Source organism: Somniosus microcephalus, chromosome 2, assembly GCF_052327205.1.
Source record: "Somniosus microcephalus isolate GS21.2 chromosome 2, FLI_Smic_1.0, whole genome shotgun sequence".
Classification (NCBI taxonomy): Eukaryota; Metazoa; Chordata; class Chondrichthyes; order Squaliformes; family Somniosidae; genus Somniosus; species Somniosus microcephalus.
In genome coordinates this window covers 389,134,813-389,155,663 of record NC_140988.1, presented here as the reverse complement: position 1 = coordinate 389,155,663, position 20,851 = coordinate 389,134,813, and the positions used below count along the sequence as shown (strand labels likewise).

At 48.3% G+C, this 20,851-nt stretch overlaps 1 protein-coding gene across 1 annotated transcript in view; it reads left to right on the top strand.

The window, feature by feature from the left end:
- Positions 1-20,851, top strand: part of LOC147123863 (galectin-3-binding protein-like) — a 131,305-nt gene that overhangs the window by 94,743 nt on the left and 15,711 nt on the right. Inside the window, exons 3-4 of the mRNA XM_085967532.1 lie at positions 17,767-17,898; positions 18,077-18,098. Coding sequence (XP_085823658.1) covers positions 17,767-17,898; positions 18,077-18,098 — 154 coding nt within the window. The remainder of the gene's footprint in view (positions 1-17,766; positions 17,899-18,076; positions 18,099-20,851) is intronic.

Below are 20,851 nucleotides of genomic sequence, written 5' to 3'. Positions count from 1 at the left end.
GAGTATATCATCGTGTTACAGTGAAGGGTTTGGGGTATATCAGTCTGTTACAATGAGGGCTGTGGGGTATAACAGGTTCTACTGTAAGGGGTGCAATATATATCAGAGTGTTACAGTGAGGGCGGTTTATATCAGAGTGTTACAGTGAGGGATGTGGGGTATATCAGTGTTACAGTGAGTGGTGTGGGGTATATCAGAGTGGCCATCCCCCTCTCCAACAGATACACCACTTTGGGTACTGTTGGGGGGGGTGGCTTATCAGAGGAAGGCAGCAGCAGCCAACTTCCTGGCACCAGGGGTGGCTCTGCTGCACAGAATGGGAGGAAAAAGAGGGGTAGAGCTATAGTAATAGAGGATTCTATTGTAAGGGGAATAGATAGGCATTTCTGCGGCCGCAAACGAGACTCCAGGATGATGTGTTGCCTCCCTGGTGCAAGGGTCAAGGATGTCTCTGAGCGGCTGCAGAACATCTTGGAAGGGGAGGGTGAACAGCCAGTTGTCGTGGTGCATGTTGTTTTTCGTAGCGGTTGTTTACAACTGAGTGGCTTGCTAGGCCATTTCAGAGGGCATTAAGAGTCAACCACATTGCTGTGGGTTTGGAGTCACATGTAGGCCAGACCGGGTAAGGACGGTAGATTTCCTTCCCTAAAGGACATTAGTGAACCAGATGGGTTTTTGCAACAATCGACAATGGTATCATGGTCGCCATTACTAAGACTAACATTTAATTCCAGAATTAAATTGAATTGAATTTAAATTCCACCAGCTGCCATGGTGGGATTTGAACCCATATTCTCAGAGCATTTGACTGAGACTCTGGCTTACTAGTTTAGTGACATAACCACTACGCCACCGCCTCCATATGCAGCAAAACCTGGACAACATTCAGACTTGGGCTGACAAGTGGCAAGTATCATTCGCACCACACAAGTGCCAGGCAATGACCATCTCCAACAAGCGAGGCTCTAACCATCTCCCCTTGACATTCAATGGCATTACCATCGCTGAATCCCCCACTATCAACATCCTGGGGGTTACCATTGATCAGAAACTGAACTGGACCAGCCATATAAATACTGTGGCTACAAGAGCAGGCCAGAGGCTGGGAATTCTGCAGCGAGTGTCTCACCTCCTGACTCCCCAAAGCCTTTCCACCATCTACAAGGCACAAGTCAGGAGTGTGATGGAATACTCTCCACTTGCCTGGATGAGTGCAGCTCTAACAACACTCAAGAAGCTCGACACCATTCAGGATAAAGCAGCCCGCTTGATTGGCACTCCATCCACCACCTTCAACATTCACTCCCTCCACCACCGGCGCACTGTGGCTGCAGTGTGTACCATCTACAAGATGCACTGCAGCAACTCGCCAAAGCTCCTTCAACAGCACCTTCCAAACCCGCGACCTCTACCACTCAGAAGGACAAGGGCAGCAGACGCATGGGAACATCACCACCTACAAGTTCCCCTCCAAGCCACACACCATCCTGACTTCTCGATGTGGTTCTTGAAGGTGAGGCATCGGTCAAGGGTGACTCCTAAGTAGATAGGGTGCTCGCAATGCGTCAGTGTTGCTCCACACCAGGTTACGTTCAGCTGGCGTTTGGCTTCACGGTTTCTGAGGTGGAATGCACAAACTTGTGTCTTTGATGGGTTTGCGCGAAGGTGGTTTTCTTCATAGTAGGATTTTAGTCCCTCCAAGGCCTCAGAAAGCGTTTTCTCCACGGTGTTAAAATCAGTGCTTTGGGCAGTGACACATAATGCATCAGCATATATAAAACGGCGTGTAACACCGTCTATAGGTTGGTCATTCGTGTAGATGTTGTACAGCAGCGGTGCAAGCACGCTTCCCTGAGGAAGACCATTCTTCTGAATACGCCACCTGCTGCGCTTCCCACCTAGTTCAACATAGAACCGGCGATTCTGAAGCATGCTTTCTAACAGCTCTGTTCAGTGAATCTCTTCTGTCATCTCTAGAATCTTGCAGAGGAGACATCTATGGTTCACTGTATCGTCTGCTGCTGACAGGTCTACAAAAACAGCACCTGTTATAGTGAGGGGTGTGGAGTACATCAGTGTTACAGTGAGGGGTGTGGGGTACATCAGTGTTACAGTGAGGGGTGTGGGGTATATCAGTGTTACAGTGAGGGGTGTGGAGTACATCAGTGTTACAGTGAGGGGTGTGGAGTACATCAGTGTTACAGTGAGGGGTGTGGGGTATATCAGTGTTACACTGAGGGGTGTGGAGTACATCAGTGTTACAGTGAGGGGTGTGGGGTACATCAGTGTTACAGTGAGGGGTGTGGGGTATATCAGTGTTACAGTGAGGGGTGTGGAGTACATCAGTGTTACAGTGAGGGGTGTGGGGTATATCAGTGTTACAGTGAGGGGTGTGGGGTATATCAGTGTTACAGTGAGGGGTGTGGAGTACATCAGTGTTACAGTGAGGAGTGTGGGGTATGAGTGTTACAGTGAGGGGTGTGGGGTATATCAGTGTTACAGTGAGGGGTGTGGGGTATATCAGTGTTACAGTGAGGGGTGTGGAGTACATCAGTGTTACAGTGAGGGGTGTGGGGTACATCAGTGTTACAGTGAGGGGTGTGGGGTATATCAGAATGTATAGTGAGGGGTGTGGAGTACATTAGTGTTACAGTGAGGGGTGTGGGGTATATCAGTGTTACAGTGAGGGGTGTGGAGTATATCAGTGTTACAGTGAGGGGTGTGGAGTACATCAGTGTTACAGTGAGGGGTGTGGGGTACATCAGTGTTACAGTGAGGGGTGTGGGGTATATCAGAATGTATAGTGAGGGGTGTGGAGTACATTAGTGTTACAGTGAGGGGTGTGGGGTATATCAGTGTTACAGTGAGGGGTGTGGAGTACATCAGTGTTACAGTGAGGGGTGTGGGGTATATCAGAGTTACAGTGAGGGGTGTGGAGTACATCAGTGTTACAGTGAGGGGTGTGGAGTACATCAGTGTTACAGTGAGGGTGTGGGGTATATCAGTGTTACAGTAAGGGGTGTGGAGTACATCAGTGTTACAGTGAGGGGTGTGGGGTATATCAGTGTTACAGTGAGGGGTGTGGAGTACATCAGTGTTACAGTGAGGGGTGTGGGGTATATCAGTGTTACAGTGAGGGGTGTGGGGTATATCAGTGTTACAGTGAGGGGTGTGGGGTATATCAGTGTTACAGTGAGGGGTGTGGGGTATATCAGTGTTACAGTGAGGGGTGTGGGGTATATCAGAGTGTTACAGTGAGTGGCGTGGGGTATATCAGAATGTTATAGTGAGGGGTGTGGAGTACATCAGTGTTACAGTGAGGGGTGTGGGGTATATCAGTGTTACAGTGAGGGGTGTGGAGTACATCAGTGTTACAGTGAGGGGTGTGGGGTATATCAGTGTTACAGTGAGGGGTGTGGAGTACATCAGTGTTACAGTGAGGGGTGTGGGGTATATCAGTGTTACAGTGAGGGGTGTGGGGTATATCAGTGTTACAGTGAGGGGTGTGGGGTATATCAGTGTTACAGTGAGGGGTGTGGGGTATATCAGTGTTACAGTGAGGGGTGTGGGGTATATCAGAGTGTTACAGTGAGTGGCGTGGGGTATATCAGAATGTTATAGTGAGGGGTGTGGAGTACATCAGTGTTACAGTGAGGGGTGTGGGGTATATCAGAATGTTATAGTGAGGGGTGTGGAGTACATCAGTGTTACAGTGAGAGGTGTGGGGTATATCAGAGTGTTACAGTGAGTGGCGTGGGGTATATCAGAATGTTATAGTGAGGGGTGTGGAGTACATCAGTGTTACAGTGAGGGGTGTGGGGTATATCAGTGTTACAGCGAGTGGTGTAGTGTATATCAGAATGTTATAGTGAGGGGTGTGGGGTACATCAGTGTTACAGTGAGGGGAGTGGGGTATATCAGTGTGTTACATTGAGGGGTATGGAGTATATCATAGTGTTACAGTGAGGGGTGTGGGTTATATCAGATGCTACATTGAGGGGTATGGAGTATATCATCGTGTTACAGTGAAGGGTTTGGGGTATATCAGTCTGTTACAATGAGGGCTGTGGGGTATAACAGGTTCTACTGTAAGGGGTGCAATGTATATCAGAGTGTTACAGTGAGGGCGGTTTATATCAGCGTGTTACAGTGAGGAGTGTGGGATTTATCACAGTGTTACAGTGAGGGCTGTTCAGTATATCAGAGTGTTACAGTGAGGGATGTGGGGTATATCAGTGTTACAGTGAGTGGTGTGGGGTATATCAGAGTGGCCATCCCCCTCTCCAACAGATACACCACTTTGAGTACTGTTGCGGGGGATGGCTTATCAGAGGAAGGCAGCAGCAGCCAACTTCCTGGCACCAGGGGTGGCTCTGCTGCACAGAATGGGAGGAAAAAGAGGGGTAGAGCTATAGTAAGTAATAGGGGATTCTATTGTAAGGGGAATAGATAGGCATTTCTGCGGCCGCAAACGAGACTCCAGGATGGTGTGTTGCCTCCCTGGTGCAAGGGTCAAGGATGTCTCTGAGCGGCTGCAGAACATCTTGGAAGGGGAGGGTGAACAGCCAGTTGTCGTGGTGCATGTTGTTTTTCGTAGCGGTTGTTTACAACTGAGTGGCTTGCTAGGCCATTTCAGAGGGCATTAAGAGTAAACCACATTGCTGTGGGTCTGGAGTCACATGTAGGCCAGACCGGGTAAGGACGGCAGATTTCCTTCCCTAAAGGGCATTAGTGAACCAGATGGGTTTTTGCAACAATCGACAATGGTATCATGGTCGCCATTACTAAGACTAACATTTAATTCCAGAATTAAATTGAATTGAATTTAAATTCCACCAGCTGCCATGGTGGGATTTGAACCCATATTCTCAGAGCATTTGACTGAGAACTCTGGCTTACTAGTTTAGTGACATAACCACTACGCCACCGCCTCCATATACAGCAAGACCTGGACAACATTCAGACTTGGGCTGACAAGTGGCAAGTAACATTCGCACCACACAAGTGCCAGGCAATGACCATCTCCAACAAGCGAGACTCTAACCATCTCCCCTTGACATTCAATGGCATTACCATCGCTGAATCCCCCACTATCAACATCCTGGGGGTTACCATTGATCAGAAACTGAACTGGACCAGCTATATAAATACTGTGGCTACAAGAGCAGGCCAGAGGCTGGGTATTCTGCGGTGAGTGTCTCACTTCCTGACTCCCCAAAGCCTTTCCATCATCTACAAGGCACAAGTCAGGAGTGTGATGGAATACTCTCCACTTGCCTGGATGAGTGCAGCTCTAACAACACTCAAGAAGCTCGACACCATTCAGGATAAAGCAGCCCGCTTGATTGGCACTCCATCCACCACCTTCAACATTCACTCCCTCCACCACCGGCGCACTGTGGCTGTAGTGTGTACCATCTACAAGATGCACTGCAGCAGCTCGCCAAAGCTCCTTCAACAGCACCTTCCAAACCCGCGACCTCTACCACTTAGAAGGACAAGGGCAGCAGACGCATGGGAACATCACCACCTACAAGTTCCCCTCCAAGCCACACACCATCCTGACTTCTCGATGTGGTTCTTGAAGGTGAGGCATCGGTCAAGGGTGACTCCTAAGTAGATAGGGTGCTCGCAATGCGTCAGTGTTGCTCCACACCAGGTTACGTTCAGCTGGCGTTTGGCTACACGGTTTCTGAGGTGGAATGCACAAACTTGTGTCTTTGATGGGTTTGCGCGAAGGTAGTTTTCTTCATAGTAGGATTTTAGTCCCTCCAAGGCCTCAGAAAGCGTTCTCTCCACGTTGTTAAAATCAGTGCTTTGGGCAGTGACACATAAGTCATCAGCATATATAAAACGGCGTGTGACACCGTCTATAGGTTGGTCATTCATGTAGATGTTGTACAGCAGCGGTGCAAGCACGCTTCCCTGAGGAAGACCATTCTTCTGAATGCGCCACCTGCTGCGCTTCCCACCTAGTTCAACATAGAACCGGCGATTCTGAAGCATGCTTTCTAACAGCTCTGTTCAGTGAATCTCTTCTGTCATCTCTAGAATCTTGCAGAGGAGACATCTATGGTTCACTGTATCGTATGCTGCTGACAGGTCTACAAAAACAGCACCTGTTACCATCCCTTGCTCAAAACCATCTTCGATGTGTTGTGTGAGGTTGAGCAGTTGGCTTGTTGGTGATTTGCCGGGGCGGAAACATGCTTGCTCTGGAATGATCTTCTCATCTACAGTTGGTGCTATCCTATTGAGTATCAGGCCTTCAAACAGCTTATAGGTGTGGCAAAGCAGTGAAATTGGCCGAAAACTCTTAGGATCTGAGGGATCTTTTCCAGGCAAAAGTGAGCGTACGAAACAACATCCTGAATAAGCTCACTAACACAAGATGGGGAACAAGCCCGAAAACATTGCGAACCAGTGCACTTGCTCTTTGCTATTCCACTGCCGAATACACCTGCCCTGCATGGGAAAGGTCTACCCATGCCAAGAAGATGGATGCCATTCTGAATGCAAGCTGCCGATTTATCACAGGTTGTTTAAAACCAACAAACACCAACAGCCTATATATCCGGGTGGGTATCGCTCCCCCGATATAAGAAGAACGGTAGCCAGCAAGAAAGAACGACTCCGTCAAACATCAGATGAGAGACACCCTCTGCATTGTCATACACCTACACCCAGCCGCCTAAAGTCAAGGAAGAGCTTCATGAACAGTGTTGTTCCATTACAATCAACCTCATCTGAAGCCTGCATCGCCTTGTGGAAAGACTGGCTCGCCAGTCTTGAACAACCCCCAGCGATGTAAATTTTACTTGATGAAAGCCTTCCCCCAGAAGCTAATTGCAACTGGGCAACCTGGAAGTGCCTTAACAGACTTAGGACTGGTGTAGGTTGCTCAAAGGTGTCACTAAGCAAATGGGGATATTCAACCAGCCCGACAACTTGTGAATGCGGAACTCCGGCACAGACTATGCAACATCTCCTGCAGTGTCCATCGTTAGAGGAACCCTGCACTGTTGCAGATCTTACCGAATTCAACAACAAGGCGCAAAAATGTGTCCAGTTCTGGCTGGGCTATGTATAGACTGTCTGTGGACACGATAAGAAGAAGACCATCCTGACTTGGACCTGTATCGCTGTTCCTTCACTGTCGTAACAACTCCCTTCGTAACAGCATTGTGGGTGTACCTACACCATATGGATTGCAGCGGTTCAAGAAGGCGGCTCACCACCATCTTCTCAAGGGCAATTAGGGATGGGCACTAAATGCAGGCCTAGCCAGCCAGCGATGCCCACATCCCATCAATGAATAAAAAAAATATATATATATAGGCACCAACGATATAGGTAAAAAGCGGGATGAGGTCCTAAAAGCGGAATATAGGGAGTTAGGAGATAAATTAAAAAACAGGACCTCAAAGGTAGTACTCTCAGGATTGCGACCAGTGCCACGTGCTAGTCAGAGTAGAAATAGAAGGATACTTCAGATGAATACGTGGCGAGAGGAATGGTGCCAGGGGGAGGGATTCAAGTTCCTGGGACATTGGAACCGGTTCTGGGGGAGGTGGGACCAGTTCAAACCGGACGGTTTGCACCTGGGCAGGGCTGGAACCGATGTCCTAGGGGGAGTGTTTGCTAGTGCTGTGGGGGAGGGTTTAAACTAAAATGGCAGGGGGTTGGGAACCTGAGCAGGGAGACAGAGGAAAGGGAAACAAGGATAAAAGCAAAATATAGGAAGGAGAAAAACAAAAGTGGCAGTCAGAGAAATCAACGGTTTAAATCAAACGTGGCCACAGTAAATAATAATTCTAATAGGTCTAAGAGCGTTAAAAAAACAAGCCTGAAGGCTTTGTGTCTTAATGCGAGGAGCATTTGTGATAAGGTGGATGAATTGGCTGTGCAAATAGAGGTAAACGAATACGATTTGGTTGGGATTACGGAAACGTGGCTCAAGGATGGCCAAGACTGGGAACTCAACATCCAGGGGTATTCGATATTCAGGAAAGATAGGCAAAAAGGAAAGGGAGGTGGGGTAGCATTACTGGTTAAAGAAGGGATTAACACAATTGTAATGAAGGATATTAGCTCTGATGATGTGGAATCTGTATGGGTAGAATTGAGAAATACTAAGGGGTAAAAAAACGTTAGTGGGAGTGGTATATAGACCTCCAAACAGTAAGGCGGAGGTTGGGGATGGCATTAAAAGGGAAATTAAAGAAGCGTGCAATAAGGGCACTGTAGCCATCATGGGTGACTTTAATCTACATATAGATTGGGCCAACCAAATTAGTAACAATACTGTGGAGGAGGAATTCCTGAAGTGTTTACGGGATGGTTTCCTGGACCAATATGTCGAGGAACCAACCAGAGATCAGGCCATCTTAGACTGGGTATTATGTAACGAGAAAGGATTAATTAGCAATCTTGTTGTACGAGGCCCCTTGGGTTGGAGCGATCATAATATGATCGAATTCTTCATTAAGATGGAGAATGAAGTAGTTGACTCAGAGACTAGGGTCCTCAATTTAAATAAAGGAAACTACGATGGTCTGAGGAGTAGGATTGATTGGGGAATGGCACTCAAAGGGTTGACAGTGGATAGGCAATGACAAACATTCAAAGACTGAATGGATGAGCTACAGAACTTGTTCATCCCAGTTTGGCATAAAAATAAAACAAAAAAGGTGACTCAACCGTGGCTAACAAGGGAAATTAGGGATAGCATAAGATCCATAGCATAGAACTTAAAAACAAAAAGGGGGCAAGCACTTTGCTGGGAGTGTACTATAGGCCCCCAAACAGTCAGGGGGAGATAGAGGAACAGATATGTAGGCAAATCTCAGAGAAGTGCAAAAATAATAGGGTAATAATAGTGGGGGATTTCAACTTCCCCAATATAAATTGGGACAGTCAGAGTGTGAAAGGCTTAGAGGGTGCAGAATTCTTAAAGTGCATCCAGGAGAGCTTTTTGAGCCAACATGTAGAAAGTCCTACAAGAGAGGGGGCGATACTGGACCTAATTCTGGGGAATGTAGCCGGGCAAGTGGTGGAAGTGTCAGTAGGAGAGCATTTTGGCGACAGTGGCCATAATTCGGTGAGATTTAAGGTGGTCATGGAAAAAGACAAAGACGGCCCAGAAATAAGGGTTCTAAATTGGGGGAAGGCCGATTTTAATATGATAAGGCAGGATCTGGCCAAAGTGGACTGGGAGCAGCTGCTTATAGGAAAATCCACATCAAAACAGTGGGAGACTTTCAGAAGGGAAATAGAGAGAGTACAACGCCAACATGTTCCTGTAAAGGTCAAGGGTGGGACCAACAAGCAAAGGGAACCTTGGATGACAAGGGATATACAAAAATGCATTAGAAATAAAAGGGGGGCTTTTGGCAGTTACAAAAGACTAAAGACAGAAGAAGCCCTAGAGGAGTATAAAAAGTGCAGGGGCATACTTAAAAAAGAAATTAGGAGGGCGAGGAGGGGCCATGAAATAACACTGGCGAGCAAAATAAAGGAAAATCCTAAGATGTTTTATAAGTATATTAAGGGCAAGAGGATAACCAGGGAAAGGGTAGGGCCCATTAGGGACCAAAGTGGCAATCTGTGTGTAGAGCCAGAGGATGTAGGCGGGGTTTTAAATGAATTTTTTGCATCTGTGTTCACTATGGAGGAAGACGATGCAGACATAGAAATCGGGCAAGGGGACTGTGACATACTCGAACATATTAGCATCGAGAGGGAGGAGGTGCTAGCGGTTTTAGCGGGCCAAAAAGTGGATAAATCCCCAGGCCCGGACGAGATGTATCCCAGGCTGCTGTGGGAGGCAAGGGAGGAGATTGCAGGGGCTCTGACACTAATTTTCAGAACCTCTCTGGCCACAGGGGATGTACCAGAGGACTGGAGAACAGCTAACGTAGTACCATTATTCAAGAAGGGTAGCAGGGATAAACCAGGGAATTACAGGCCAGTGAGTCTAACATCTGTGGTGGGGAAATTATTGGAAAAAATTCTGAGGGACAAAATTAATCTCCACTTGGAGAGGCAAGGATTAATCGGGGATAGTCAGCATGGCTTTGTCAAGGGTAAATCATGTCTAACAAATCTGATCGAATTTTTCGAGGGGGTGACTAGTGGGGTGGATGAGGGAAATGCTGTGGATGTGGTTTACATGGACTTCAGTAAAGCTTTTGACAAAGTCCCGCATAGGAGACTGGTCAAGAAGGTAAGAGCCCATGGGATCCAGGGTGCCTTGGCGCGTTGGATCCTAAACTGGCTGAGTGGCAGGAGGCAGAGGGTGATGGTCGAAGGTTGCTTTTGTGACTGGAAGCCTGTGTCCAGTGGGGTACCTCAGGGATCGGTGCTGGGTCCCTTATTGTTTGTGATCTACATAAATGATTTGGATGAGAATGTAAAAGGTATGATCAGTAAGTTCGCAGATGACACGAAAATTGGTGGGGTGGTAAATTGCGAGGAGGAAAGCCTCCGGCTACAGGACGATATAAACGGGTTGGTCAGATGGGCGGAAAAGTGGCAAATGGAATTTAACCCTGAAAAGTGCGAGGTGATGCATTTTGGACGGACAAATAAGGCAAGGGAATACACAATGAGTGGTAGGACCCTAGGAAGTACAGAGGGTCAGAGGGACCTTGGTGTACATGTACATAGATCCCTGAAGGCAGCGGAGCAGGTAGATAAGGTGGTTAAAAAGGCATATGGGATACTTGCCTTCATTAGCCGAGGCATAGAATATAAGAGCAGGGAGGTTATGATGGAGCTGTACAAAACGCTGGTGAGGCCACAGCTGGAGTACTGTGTGCAGTTCTGGTCGCCTCACTATAGGAAGGATGTGATTGCTTTGGAGAGGGTGCAGAGAAGATTCACCAGGATGTTACCTGGGATGGAGCGCCTCAGCTATGAAGAGAGGCTGGACAGGCTGGAGTTGTTTTCCTTGGAGCAGAGAAGGCTGAGGGGCGACCTGATTGAGGTGTACAAAATAATGAGGGGCATAGATAGGGTAGATAAAGAGGAACTTTTCCCCTTAGTGGGGGGGTCAATAACAAGGGGGCATAGATTCAGGGTAAGGGGCAGGAGATTTAGAGGGGATTTGAGGAGGAACTTTTTCACCCAGAGGGTGGTTGGAATGTGGAACTCAATGCCTGAAAGGGTGGTGGAGGCAGGAACCCTCACAACATTCAAGAAGCATTTGGATGAGCACTTGAAATGCCATTGCATACAAGGCTATGGACCAAATGCTGGAAAATGGGATTAGACTGGACAGGGATGGATGGGCGGCGCAGACACGATGGGCCGAAGGGCCTCTTTCTGTGCTGTAAAACTCTATGACTCTTTGAGAGGACATATAAATTGGCCAGAAAAAGCAATAATCCTGAGGATTGGGAGCAGTTTAGGATTCAACAAAGGAGGACAAAGGGATTAATTAAGAAAGGGAAAATAGAATATGAGAGTAAGATTTCAGGGAACATAAAAACTGACTGTAAAAGCTTTTATAGATATGTGAAGAGAAAAAGATTGGTGAAGTCAAGCGTAGGTCCCTTGCAGTCAGAATCAGGGGAATTTATAATGGGGAACAAAGAAATGGCGGACCAACTAAATACATATTTTGGTTCTGTCTTCACAAAGGAGGACACAAATAACCTCCCAGAGATGCCAGGGACATAGGGTCTGATGAAAGGGTGGAACTGAAAGAAATCAGTATTTGTAGGAAAATGGTGTTAGGAAAATTGATGGGACTGATGGCCAATAAATCCCCAGGGCCTGATAATCTACATCCCAGGGTACTTAAGGAAGTGGCCCTAGAAATAGCAGATGCATTGCTGGTCATCTTCCAGAACTCGATAGACTCTGGAACAGTACCCATGGATTGGAGGGTAGCTAATGTTACCCCACTATTCAAAAAAGGTGGTAGAGAGAAAACGGGGAATTACAGACATTGGTGGTGGGGAAAATGCTAGAGTCCATTATAAAAGATGTAATAGCAGAACACTTGGAAAACAGTGACAGGATCGGACAAAGTCAACATGGATTGACAAAAGGTAAATCGTGCTTGACTAATCTACTGGAATTTTTTGAGGATGTAACTGGTAAAATAGATAAGGGAGAACCAGTGGATGTGGTGTATTTGGACTTTCAGAAGGCTTTTGATAAGGTCCTGCATAAGAGATTAGTGTGTAAAGTTAAGGCACATAGGATTGGGGGCAAGGTATTGACTTGGATAGAGAACTGGTTGGCAGACAGGAAGCAAAGAGTTGGAATAAACGGGTCTTTTTCCGAGTGGCAGGCAGTGACTAGTGGGGTACCGCAGGGATCGGTCCTTGGACCCCAGCTATTCACAATATATATTAATGATCTAGACAAGGGAACTAGATGTAGTATCTCCAAGTTTGCAGATGACACAAAGCTGGGTGGGCATGTGTGTTGTGAGGAGGATGCCGAGAAACTCCAGGATGATTTGGACAGGTTGGGTGATTGGGCAGAAGCATGGCAGATACAATATAATGTGGATAAATGCGAGGTTATCCACTTTGGTGTCAAAAACAGGAAGGCAGATTATTATCTGAATGGCAATAGATTGGGAGAAGGGGAAGTGCGATGAGACCTGGGTGTCCTTGTGCACCAGTCGCTGAAGGTAAGCATGCAGGTGCAGCAGGCGGTTAAGAAGGCAAATGGTATGTTGGCCTTCGTAGCGAGAGGGTTTGAGTACAGGAACAAGGATGTCTTGCTGCAGTTGTACAGGGCCTTGGTGAGACCACATCTTGAGTATTGTGTGCAGTTTTGGTCGCCTTATCTGAGGAAGGGTGTTCTTGCCATGGAAGGAGTTCAGCGAAGATTCACCAGGCTGATACCTGGGATGGCAGGAATGACGTATGAGGAGAGATTGGGTCAATTGGGCTTATACCCGCTGGAGTTTAGAAGAATGAGAGGGGATCTCATTGAAACTTATAAAATTCTGACAGGACTGGGCAGACTAGTTGCAGGAAGGATGTTCCCGATGGTCGGGGAGTCCAGAACCAGGGGTCACAGTCTAAGGATAAGGGGTAAGCCATTTAGGACAGAGATGAGGAGGAATTTCTTCACCCAGAGAGTGGTGAACCTGTAGAATTCTCTACCACAGAAGGCAGTAGAGGCCAATTCATTAAATATATTCAAGAAGGAATTGGATATATTTCTTAAGGCTAAAGGGATCAAGGGGTATGGGGAGAAAGCAGGGACCGGGTACTGAAATTGGATGATCAGCCATGATCTCATTGAATGGCGGAGTAGGCTCGAGGGGCCGAATGGCCTACTCCTGCTCCTATCTTCTATGTTTCTATGACCCGTTTATTCCGACTCTTTGCTTCCTGTCTGCCAACCAGTTCTCTATCCAAGTCCGTACCTTACCCCCAATCCCATGTGCTTTAACTTTACAAGCTAATCTCTTATGCGGGACCTTATCGAAAGCCTTCTGAAAGTCCAAATACACCACATCCACTGGTTCTCCCTTATCTATTCTACCAGTTACATTCTCCAAAAATTCCAGTAGATTAGTCAAGCACGATTTACCTTTTGTAAATCCATGCTGACTTTGTCCGATCCGGTCACTGTTTTCCAAGTGCTCTGCTATTACATCTTTTATAATGGACTCTAGCATTTTCCCCACGACCGAATGTTAACAGGCAGGTACAGCAAGCAGTTAGGAAAGGAAATGGTATGTTGGCCTTTATTACAAGAGGATTTGAGTATAAGAATAAAGACGTCTTACTGCAATTATACAGGGCCCTGGTGAGACCACACCTGGAGTATTGTGGACAGTTTTGGTCTCCTTACCTAAGGAAGGATATACTTGCCATAGAGGGAGTGCAACAAAGGTTCACCAGACTGGTTCCTGGGATGGGGAGATTGTCCTATGAGGAGAGATTGAGTAGACTAGGCCTATATTCTCTAGAGTTTAGAAGAATGAGAGGTGATCTCATTGAAACTTACAAAATTCTTACAGGGCTTGACAGGGTAGATGCAGGGAGGATGTTTCCCCTGGCTGGGGAGTCTAGAACCTGGGGTCACAGTCTCAGAATAAAAGGTCGGCCATTTAGGACTGAGGTGAGGAGAAATTTCTTCACTCAGAGGGTGGTGAATCTTTGGAATTCTCTACCCCAGAGGGCTGTGGAGGCTCAGTCGTTGAGTGTATTCAAGACAGAGATCGATAGATTTTTGAATATAAGGGGAATCAAGGGATATGGGGATAGTGCAGGAAAGTGGAGATGAGGTCGAAGATCAGCCATGATCTCATTGAATGATGGAGCAGGCTCAAAGGGCCAAATGGCCGACTCCTGCTCCTAATTCTTTTGTTCTTATGTTCTTTCATCACTTTGCTGATGATTGAGAGTAGACTGATGGGGCGGTAATTGGACGGATTGGATTTGTCTTGCGTTTTATGGACAGGACATACCTGAGCAGTTTTCCACATTGTCTGATAGATGCCAGTGTTGTAGCTGTACTGGAACAGCTTGGCTAGAGGTGCGGCTAGTTCTGGAGCACAAGTCTTCAGCACGATAGCCGGGATGTTGTCGGGGCCCATAGCCTTTGCTGTATCCAGTGCGCTCAGCCGTTTCTTGATATCACATGGAGTGAATCGAATTGGCTGAAGACTGGCTTCTGTGGTGGTGGGGACCTCAGGAGGAGGCCGATATGGATCATCCACTCGGCACTTCTGGTTGAAGATGGTTGCAAACGCTTCAGCCTTGTCTTTTGCACTCGCGTGCTCGGCTCCACCATCATTGAGGATGGGGATATTCATGGAGCCTCCTCCTCCCGTTAGTTGTTTAATGGTCCACCACCATTCACGACTGGATGTGGCAGGACTGCAGAGCTTTGATCTGATACGTTGATTGTGGGATCGCTTAGCCCTGTCTATAGCATGCTGCTTCTGCTTTTTATCATGCATGTCGTCCTGTGTTTCAGCTTCCCCAGGTAGGCACCTCATTTTTAGGTATGCCTGGTGCTGCTCCTGCCATGCTCTTCTGCACTCCTTATTGAACCAGGGTTGGTCCCCTGGCTTGATGGTAATGGTAGAGTGAGGGATATGCCGGGCCATGAGGTTACAGATTGTGGTGGAATACAATTCTGCTGCTGGTGATGGCCCACAGTGCCTCATGGATGCCCAGTTTTGAGTTGTTAGATCTGTTCTGAATCTATCCCATTTAGCACGGTGGTAGTGCCACACAATATGATGGAGGATGTCCTCAGTGTGAAGATGGGACTTTGTCTCCACAATGACGGTGCGGTGGTCACTGTTACCAATATTGTCATGGACAGATGCATCTGCGACAGGTAGATTGGTGAGGACGAGGTCAAGTAGGTTTTTCCCTTGTGTTGGTTCTCTCACCACCTGTCGCAGGCCCAGACTGACAGTTATATCCTTCAGGACTCGGCCAGCTCGGTCAGTAGTGGTGCTACCGAGCCACCCTTGGTGATGGACATTGAAGTCCCCCACCCAGAGTACATTCTGTGCCCTTGCTACTCTCAGTGCTTCTTCCAATTGGTGTTCAACATGGAGGAGTACTGATTCATCTGTGGTATATGATTTGTGGTATATATCAATGATCTAGACTTGAATATAGGGGGTATGATTAAGAAGTTTGCAGATGAGACTAAAATCGGCTGTGTGGTCGATACTGAAGAAGGAAGCTGTAGACTGCAGGAAGATATCAATAAATTGGTCAGGTGGGCAGAACAGTGGCAAATGGAATTCAATCCGGAGAAGTGTGAGGTAATGCATTTGGGGAGGGCTAACAAGGAAAGGGAATACACATTAAATGGTAGGACACTGAGTAGTGTAGAGGAACAAAGGGACCTTGGAGTGCATGTCCACAGATCCCTGAAGGTAGCAGGCCAGGTAGATAAGGTGGTTAAGAAGACATACGGAATGCTTGCCTTTATTAGCCGTGGCATAGAATACAAGAGCAGGGGGGTTATGCTTCAACTGTATAAAACACTAGTTAGGCCTCAGCTAGAGTACTGCGTGCAGTTCTGGTCACCACATTACAGGAAAGATGTGATTGCACTAGAGAGGGTACAGAGGAGATTTATAAGGATGTTGCCGGGAGTAGAGAATCTTAGCTATGAGGAAAGACTGGATAGGCTGGGTCTGTTTTCCTTGGAACAGAGGAGGCTGAGGGAAGACCTTATTGAGGTGTATAAAATTATGAGGGGCATAGATAAAGTGGATAGAAAGGACCTATTTCCCTTAGCAGAGGGGTCAAAAACCAGGGGACACAGATTTAAAGTAATTGGTGGAAGGTTTAGAGGGGATTTGAGGGGAAATTTCTTCACCCAGAGGGTTGTGGGGGTCTGGAACTCACTGCCTGAAAGGGTGGTAGAGGCAGGAACCCTAACCACATTTAAACAGTACTTGGATGTGCACTTGGGATGCTGTAACCTGCAGGGCTACGGACCAATAGCTGGGAAGTGGGATTAGGCTGGAGAGCTCTTTGTTGGCCGGCGCGGACACAATGGGCCGAATGGCCTCCCTCCGTGCTGTAACTTTCTGTGGTTCTATGATCAGCTGAGGGAGGGCAGTAGGTAGTAGCTGTGGCTCAGTTGAGGGAGTTTGCTGTGTACAAATTGGCTGCCGCGTTTCCTACATAGAGCCTATACTTCAAAAAGTACTTAATAGACTGTAAAGCGCTTTGGGAAGTCCGGTGGTCTTGAAAGGCGCTATATAAATGCAAGTCGCTCTCTAATCAGCAGGTGGTTTCCTTGCCCATATTTTACCTGATGGTCTGGAGTCAATGTTGAGGACTCCCAGCGTCACTCCCTCCTGACTGTATACCACTGTGCCGCCACCCCTGGTGGGTCTGTCCTGCCGGTGGGACAGGAGATACCCAGGGATGGTGATGGAGGAGTTTGGGACATTGCCTGAAAGGTATGATTCTGTGAGTATGACTGTGTCAGGCTGTTGCTTGACTAGTCTGTGGGACAGTTCTCCCAAGTTTGGTACAAGTCCCCAGATGGTGTTGAGGAGGACTTTGCAGGGTTGACTGGGCTGGGTGTGCCGTTGCCGTGTCCGTAGCCGGTGCCGAGGTCGATGCCGGGTGGTCCGTCCGGCTTCATTCTTATTATATTTCGTAGCGGTTTGTTACGACTGAGTGCCTCGCTCGGCCATTTCAGAGGGCAGTTAAAAGTCAACCACATTGCTGTGGGTCTGGAGTCACATATCGGCCAGACCGGGTAAGGACGGCAGATTTCCTTCCCTAAAGGACATTAGTGAACCAGGTGGGTTTTTACGACAATCCGATAGTTTTATGGTCACCATTACTGATACTAGTAATTATTCCAGATATTTAATTAACTGAATTTAAATTCCCAGCTGCCGTGGTGGGATTTCAACTCAGGTCTCTGGATCATTAGGGGAAGGGTGGGGTATGTCACTGGGGCTTCAGATTCCTGGGGCATTGGGACCAGTTCTGGGGCAGGAGGGACCTGTACAAGGTGGAGGGGTTGCACCTGAACAGGACAGGGACCCATGTCCTTGCAGGAAGGTTAGCCAGTGCTGTGAGGAAGGGTTCAAACTAATTTGGCAGGGAGATGGGCAGCAGGATAAAGCATTAGAGGAGAAACATGGTGCACAGAGGACAGGAAGAGAGAAACAGCACTAGAATGAAGAGTAGTTCAGAAATAGGAGGGTCAGACGGGGGAAATGCAAGGCAGACTAAGATGGGTTTGGAGTGCATCAATGCACCTTTTAACTCCCGCCTCTTTCCCCTCCAGGCTCCGGCTCCATTCTGTTGGACGATGTTTTCTGCACCGGATCAGAGACCTCGTTCACTCAGTGTAAAACCAAAGGCTGGGGGGTCCACGACTGTCAACATTCGGAAGATGCTGGTGTTCGCTGTGAATCACGTAATGACTTTACTGGTCTTTGCACCGGGCCGGGGCAGGGGGAGCCTGGGGGAGGGGGTGGGGGAGGGGAAGGGGGTGGGGGGTGGGGGAGGGGGATGGGGTGGGGGGAGCCTGGGGGAGGGGATGGGGGAGGGGGAGCCTGGGGGAGGGGGTGGGGGAGGGGGTGGGGGGGGGGGAGGGGAGTTGCCTGGGGAGTGGGGGTCGTGATGATACTGGGCCTAGTGCCTGGGGCTTGGGGTGGGGCCAGAGCCTAGGCCCTGGGCTGGCTGGCCCTGCTGAGGATATTGGGGGTTGAGCTGGGGCTGAGAGACAGGGTCTGGGTACAGGTCTCTGCCAACACTTGCGCTCCTAGGTGAACATCCATTCAATGCTCTGACCGATCAGTGGGATGGAGTGTTGGAGCCTGGACTGTTGGCAGGAGGCCGAGGCTTGTCTGGGAGATCCTTGCAAGCAGCCAAAATCTCAGTTGGTAAGGGGATGGTGTAACTGAGCGGGAAAGGCCCAGGCTCCATCCCGGCCTGTGCTGAGTGAGCTGATCTACCCGGTGTGGTCCTGAGCCCCACACACACAGGGCAGTGAGAAGTACTACAGTTTGTTGATACGTTACTGAGAGGAATATTCCTGCCTTAACTAAGCGATGCTGAGGTCAAATAACAGGCTCCTGAACCAGTTCCTGCTCTTGATCCAATTCCTGATCCAATTCCTGATCCAGTTCCTGCTCCTGATCCAGTTCCTGATCCAGTTCCTGCTCCTGATCCAGTTCCTGCTCCTGATCCAGTTGCTGATCCAGTTCCTGCTCCTGATCCAGTTCCTGATCCAGTTCCTAATACAGATCCTGAGCCAGTTCCTGATCCAGTTCCTGATCCAGTTCCTGCTCCTGATCCAGTTCCTAATCCAGTTCCTGCTCCTGATCCAGTTCCTGCTCCTGATCCAGTTCCTGCTCCAGTTCCTGCTCCTGATCCAGTTCCTGATCCAGTTCCTAATACAGATCCTGAGCCAGTTCCTGATCCAGTTCCTGCTCCTGATCCAGTTCCTGATCCAGTTCCTGCTCCTGATCCAGTTCCTGATCCTGATCTTTTCCTGATCCAGTTCATGTTCCTGATGCTGATCCAGTTCCTGCTCCAGTTCCTAATCCAGTTCTGGATACTGATCTTGAGCCAGTTCTTGCTGCAGTTCCTGATCCAGTTCCTGATTCTGTTACTGATTCTGTTCCTGATCCAGTTCCTGATCCAGTTCCTGCTCCTGATCCAGTTCCTGCTCCTGATCCAGTTGCTGATCCAGTTCCTGCTCCTGATCCAGTTCCTGATCCAGTTCCTAATACAGATCCTGAGCCAGTTCCTGATCCAGTTCCTGATCCAGTTCCTGCTCCTGATCCAGTTCCTAATCCAGTTCCTGCTCCTGATCCGGTTCCTGCTCCTGATCCAGTTCCTGATCCAGTTCCTGCTCCTGATCCAGTTCCTGATCCAGTTCCTAATACAGATCCTGAGCCAGTTCCTGATCCAGTTCCTGCTCCTGATCCAGTTCCTAATCCAGTTCCTGCTCCTGATCCAGTTCCTGATCCAGTTCCTGCTCCTGATCCAGTTCCTGATCCTGATCTTTTCCTGATCCAGTTCCTGTTCCTGATGCTGATCCAGTTCCTGCTCCAGTTCCTAATCCAGTTCTGGATACTGATCCTGAGCCAGTTCTTGCTGCAGTTCCTGATCCAGTTCCTGATCCAGTTCCTGATTCTGTTACTGATTCTGTTCCTGAGCCAGTTCCTGATCCAGTTCCTGATCCAGTTCCTGATCCTGATCCAGCTCCTGATCCTGATCTAAATCCTGATCCTGATCCAGTTCCTGATCCAGTTCCTGTTTCTGATCCTGATCCAGTTCCTGTTTCTGATCCTGATCCAGTTCATGATCCAGTTCCTGATCCTAATCCAGATCCTGCTCCAGTTCCTAATCCAGTTCTGGAGCCTGATGCAGTTCCTGATGCTGAGCAAGTTCCTGATCCTGAGCCAATTCCTGATCAAGCTGCTGACCTGGATCCAAGTCCTGATCCTGATCCTGAGCCAGCTCTTGCTGCAGTTCTTGATCCAGTTCTTGATTCTGTTCCTGAATCAGTTCCTGATCCAGTTTCCGATGCTGATCCAGCTCCTGATCCTGATCTAAATCCTGATCCTGATCCAGTTCCTCATCCAGTTCCTGATCCCGATCCTGATCTAGTTCCGAATCCAGTTCCGGAGCCTGATCCAGCCCCTGAACCTGATCCAGTTCCTGACCTTGATCCCGATCCTGATCCTGATCCAGCTGCTGATCCTGATCCACTTCCTGATCCTGATCCAGCTCCTGATCCTGATCCAGTTCCTGATTCTGTTCCTGATTATGTTCCTGATCCTGATCAAGTTCCTGATCCTGATCTAGTTCCTGATCCAGTTCCTGTTCCTGATCCTGATCCAGTTCCTGATCCAGTTCATGATCCAGTTCCTGTTCCTGATCCTGATCCAGTTCCTGATCCATTTCTGGACACTGATGCAGTTCCTGATCCTGATGCAGTTCCTGTTCCTGATCCTGATCCAGTTCCTGTTCCTGATCCTGATCCTGATCCAGTTCCTGCTCCAGCTCCTAATCCAGTTCTGGACCCTGATGCAGTTCCTGATCCTGATGCAGTTCCTGATCCTGATCCTGATCCAGTTGTGAATCCAGTTCCAAAGCCTGATCCAGTTCCTGAACCTGATCCAGTACCTGATCCTCATCTAGATCCTGATCCTGATCCAGTTCCTGATCCAGCTGCTGATCCTGATCCAGTTCCTGATCCAAGTCCTGATCCTGAGCCAGTTCTTGCTGCAGTTAGAGTCATGGGGGAGAAATTCAGTGGGTTGCGCCACCCGTTAGCGCCTTTAGAGGGCGCTAAGTGGGTCGCAAGCCAACTGGCGCCCGGGCACGACACTGCCCACACCTCCTGCTAAATTCCG